Source organism: Orycteropus afer, unplaced genomic scaffold, assembly GCF_000298275.1.
Source record: "Orycteropus afer afer isolate SDZICR_OR568_19922 unplaced genomic scaffold, OryAfe1.0 scaffold00180, whole genome shotgun sequence".
Lineage (NCBI taxonomy): Eukaryota > Metazoa > Chordata > Mammalia > Tubulidentata > Orycteropodidae > Orycteropus > Orycteropus afer.
Window position 1 is genome coordinate 4,903,933 of NW_006921767.1, and position 4,861 is coordinate 4,908,793.

The 4,861-nt window shown below is 43.6% G+C and overlaps 1 protein-coding gene across 1 annotated transcript in view; it reads right to left on the minus strand.

Moving 5' to 3' along the window:
- Nucleotides 1-2,818, minus strand: part of PPP4R2 (protein phosphatase 4 regulatory subunit 2) — a 92,479-nt gene extending 89,661 nt beyond the window's left edge. The window contains exons 1-2 of the mRNA XM_007947326.2: nucleotides 2,561-2,818; nucleotides 1,532-1,613 (exon numbers count right to left, since the gene is read on the minus strand). Of these exons, the coding sequence (XP_007945517.1) occupies nucleotides 1,532-1,613; nucleotides 2,561-2,594 (116 nt within the window). The 5' untranslated portion in view covers nucleotides 2,595-2,818. The remainder of the gene's footprint in view (nucleotides 1-1,531; nucleotides 1,614-2,560) is intronic.
- Nucleotides 2,819-4,861: the final 2,043 nt, after the last annotated feature.

The following is a 4,861-nucleotide window of genomic DNA, read 5'->3' on the forward strand; positions in this document are numbered from 1 at the left end:
CTTTTTACTATTTATAAATTTATAGCCACTGTATTTTAACAAAAAGGGAAGGCAGTTTGTAAAGAACTGAAAAACTTATGAAAACACAGGTTTTAATTATTTATATCCAAACAAACAGATATAATCTTGATCAAATAGTTATTAATCTCTTCATCAAAAATCCTCTGAAAGTAAAATGCATTTCTTCATTGTAGACAGGGTAAGTTTGGACCAACTGACAATTCAGGAGGAATAGTGAAAACTTAAGCATTTATGTGTCAGGAATTAAATTATTTTTGAAAGGGGGATCTAAGTCATTTTAGGCATATCTACATAATTCAACACAAATTAGTTATTATGCATTTTTTTTAAATTGAAATATTCTGTAAGAGATTATAATTCAGAGAACAAAACTGGCATTTAATTTTTCTTCTAAAAGATTCCATTTTAAACATGTAATAGAAAATATACAATTGAAAACATCAGTCATGTTCTTAGATTGACTGGTATACCTTAATAGAACACTTATATTCAGCTTGTCTACATTACCATTAAATCAAGCATTCCGGCATCAGAGTTTTTCTCTCCTTTCTAAACTCAGACTAGTTATTAGAGGGCTAGACTACAACCATAGTAAATCTTGTGAGAAATGAACACCTGCTAGTAAAACCACAGAAATTATATATCACTTGAAGCTTACACTCTTCTATGAGGCCTCAAAAAGAATTTTGAAAATAGGCAAGAAGTAAGGGAGCAAGAAGTCAGTCCACTTATTAACACTGCACCAAAGAAACCTTTCTCCTTCCTATTCCCTCGCCACTACCCAAAGAAAAGACTAAAAGGAAGTCACTCAAGCTGCAATGCCCTCTTCAAATTAACTTAGAGTGTGAAAACAACTCTTGCCACATAAACTATGCACACAACAGTGGACAGGAATGTTCTTTTTGAAAACAGCCCTAACGTTATTCTAAGTTACAAATTCAGAACATTTCAAAACAAGCCTAATAAAATGCTGAGTATATGTAACAAGTCTAGAGACTTTAATGGACAGGCAAAACCCAAGCAGCAATTTGTGAGATAATCACCCCGAGTGCTCAAAAAGAATATACACAAGTGACCACTTCAAACATCCACACACACACACACACATATATATATATATATGACATATAAAAGGTTGTATACAGGACAGTAAGAGAAATATCATCAACAAAAGAATTTGAAACAATCAAAGCCACAAAAGTCTGGGGATAAAAGTTGTTCATTATGGCCAAAAAAGCTCATAATGGAATAGGCATTCTTCCTTTCTTTGACTCTTCCAGGCTAAAAATTTCTAAACGGGCCAAAATGTTTATTTAAAAAAAAAAAAAAAAAAGTTAAAATGCATTACAGAGCACGCATAAAAAAGGATATACACAACTTAAATGACTGTTTAAAATCCGAGATTCTAGAGTTGACAGATGGATACTTTAATTATTCAGAAATATATTTTTGTCTTACGCAATTATGAATGATACAGGTTTATAATTATGGATACATGTTTTTGACTCACATTGTTTCTCCAGTCTTGGCTACATGACAAAGAAACTGATCGAGCACAGGACAAACTTCCTTTTTCCCCCTCTTCTCAAAATCTACATAAGAGAAGAAAGAAAAGTTATCAGTATTTCCCAAAAATTCATAAACCATATAAAAACAAACTTTCCTACCAGTCTTTCCCCATATTAAGAAGCAATTTAAAAAAATTAGCTTCTCAATCAAATAGCCAATCTCCCAAGTTGCACTTTCAAAATGTCACCCTCCTCTCTGGTAACAAGACTCCTCCAAAAGGGGGCACTCGACCACTCCATAAACCAGCTTTAACGCAGTGTTTCTCAAAGTGTGGTCACAGGGAATACCACCATCAGTCTTACTTACGAATATGGTTAAAATACCTATCTCCAGGCCTCGACCTCAAAAACTGTTTATCTAGGTGCAGTTCACAAGTCTGCGTTGTAACATATACTAGCTACGACGGAGCCGCCCCAAAAAGATTCTGCGTGTCAAATATAATTTTCGAAACCCTGAAATCACGACATTCCAAGTTTGGGAATCACAGTTCTCAAGCCTGTTGCTTGGAAAGCGACCACCTCAGAATTAGGGCTCGTGGAAAGATGCCTTCAGAAGCCCTGAAAGGCTTCTTCAGACAACTTTAAAGTTGCTCCGCCAGCGCCTCACCACCACCCTTTTTACTTTTTCTATCACCTGCCAGGCGTGCGGTAGCCTGATGGGGAACCGAATGAGCGTGAGAGGGGGCTGGGGCCCACGACCTGTCTTCTACGGGTGGGAGAGGGGCTGTGGCCCCACCGAGAGCTTCCCCGACTCCCCTCCCCCAGCCCAGACGCCAGCGGCAGACACAAAGCCCAGAGCGGGGCGGGAGGGAGCTGCCCACAGGGCTCCCCGCCCCTGGGGAGGTGGAAGGGGGATGGGAGCCGGAGCAGCTTTCCTCCCGGCCCCGACCCTCGGAGCCACGAGCCCTGAAAAGAGAGGAGAAAGGGCCGCGGAAAGTGAGGGGCAAGGGAGAGGGGGCAGCTACCCCCACCTTTCAGCGCCTCCTGCAGCCTCTCGACGTCCATGGCTTCCCAGAGTCCCTCGCAGTCTCCGCCTCCCACCGCGGGTCTCCCCGAGACCGGAACGCCTCCCCCCACCCCCCCGACGCCCTCCCCCTCCCTCGCACACACTCCGGCACGCAGGCGACTGGGGGGGGCACCGAAGGGAGCCGGGGGAAGCGAGCGAGAGAGCGAGACCGAAAGAGCGAGCACCTCCCCGAGCCACTACCACCAGCCCTCCAACATGGCGCCCGGCACGTCACTGCGCGCATGCTCCCCGCCGCCGTCCTCGCGCCCGCTGCGCGCCCCGACCCGAGAGCATGAGAGCGCGTGCGCAACGGAGGCGTGCGGCCGGGCGCTCCCCACGAGTCCGGCAGTTGGATGTGGCTCCGTCCTGTTTCTGCGTGGTGTTTCTTGGCGGGCCCACGCGGTGCTGGAAACAGAATGGTTAAGGAAAGGGCTTGAGCTGACTCCCTGGTTTTGAATTCCTGCCATTGGCTAGGTGTGTGACCTTGAACAATTTACTTCACCTCTTAGCTTCATTTTCCCCCGTGTGTTCAATGATGGCACAGGTTCCAACTACCCTAGCTATATAATTGCTGTGAAAATTGAGAGTGTGTACATATAGTGTTCAGAGTATGAATTAAAAAACACTCCAAATTACTACTTCTACTAATAACAAGAATACCCCTCTGCCTGAACTCAACGCTCATTGTCACTGACCTACCTGTGAAGAGAAGCAGTGCACACAGCAAAGTGATCAAGAGCTTTGTAATCAGCTGAATTCGTTATTCTCTGAGTGACAAGTTATATAAACTCATAGAGCCTCGGTTTCCTTATCATAAAATGGGAATTGTAGAACAGCCATGACTATTGAGTGAAATGATGAATATGAAGTACTTACAACTTCACCACCATCATCCCATTTGGTTCAGCATTTAGGAACCTGGCTCCTGTTTTTATTACCATTTTTTATTGCCTAGGCACACAGGAAAGGAGCTCTGGTGGCACAGTGCCTAAGGCATTTAACTACTACACAGAAGATTGGCAGTTCAAACCCACCAGCCACACCGCAGAGGGAAAACAGGCCAACCTACTTCCACAAGGATTCACAGCCTTGGAAACCCAATGGAGGGGTCACTATGAGTCAGAATTGACTCAATGGCTATGGGTTTGGGTTTTTTTTTAAGGCATCCAGGAAGTTAGAGAGGGAACCTCAGAAGTCATCTGCACTGACATTTAACAAATGGGAAAGCTGAGGCAAAAGAACAAGTCTAGCAAAACAGCAATGGAACCCACAGCTTTTGCTCCTGGCCTTGGTGTGGACATTTTTATGCTCTTCATATGTCTGTGAAATGTTAAAGGAAAAGTATTGAATCATTGTACCTTCTCTTCTCAAAGCCTAGCAGAGTCCCAAGAAAGAAAGGAAGAAAAGGGAGGCTATTTATTGGCTTGTCATAACCAAAAAAAAAAAAAAAAAAAACTTCAGTCGAGTTGATTCCAACTTACAGTTACCCTGTAGGACAGAACAGAACTGCCCAATAGAGTTTCCAAGGCTGTAAATCTTTACCGAAGCAGACTACCTCATCATTCTCCTGAGGAATGGCTAGTGGGTTCAAGTCATTGCCCTTTTGGTTAGCAGCTGCCTGCTTTAACCACTATACCAACAGAGCTGCTTTGGTTTGTTTTAAAACCCAAACCAACCTCACTGCCATCAAGTAGATTCCGATTCATAGCGACCCCCATTGGGTTTCTGAGGCAGTCAATCTTTACGGCAGTACATTGTCCCATCTTCCCTCTGCGGAGCACCTGCCACCAACCTTCTGGTTAGCAGTCAAATGTCTTCTGGATGCAACCATTACAACTATTGACACTCCTAGAAGATAGTGGCTCTGACCCTTTCCCTAGGTACCAGATGCAGGCCTTGGAAACCCTATTGCTCTGTCCCTTTCATCTGTTATTCCCCTCACTTGAGGATGCCTGTTACTTCCAAGCACTGGATAAAGTCTCTGACAGGAGACAAAGTTTACACAGCAGTGATAGCATAAGGGAATCAGGGAAGGCTTCCTGGAGGAAGTGATGTTTAAGCTGAGACCCGATTTATGAGAAGAAAGGAGCCAAGTACATAGGAGGAGCTACCAAACAAAAAAACAAGATGCCTTGAAATGAGACAAAAGAGCCAGATGTTTTCTGAAGAATCATAAGAAATTCAATCTGATTTAGCTGAGACTGCATAGGGAAGAGGAAAAAGATGAGACTGAACAATTGTTTTTTTAGTTCATTAGTTCTTTCTT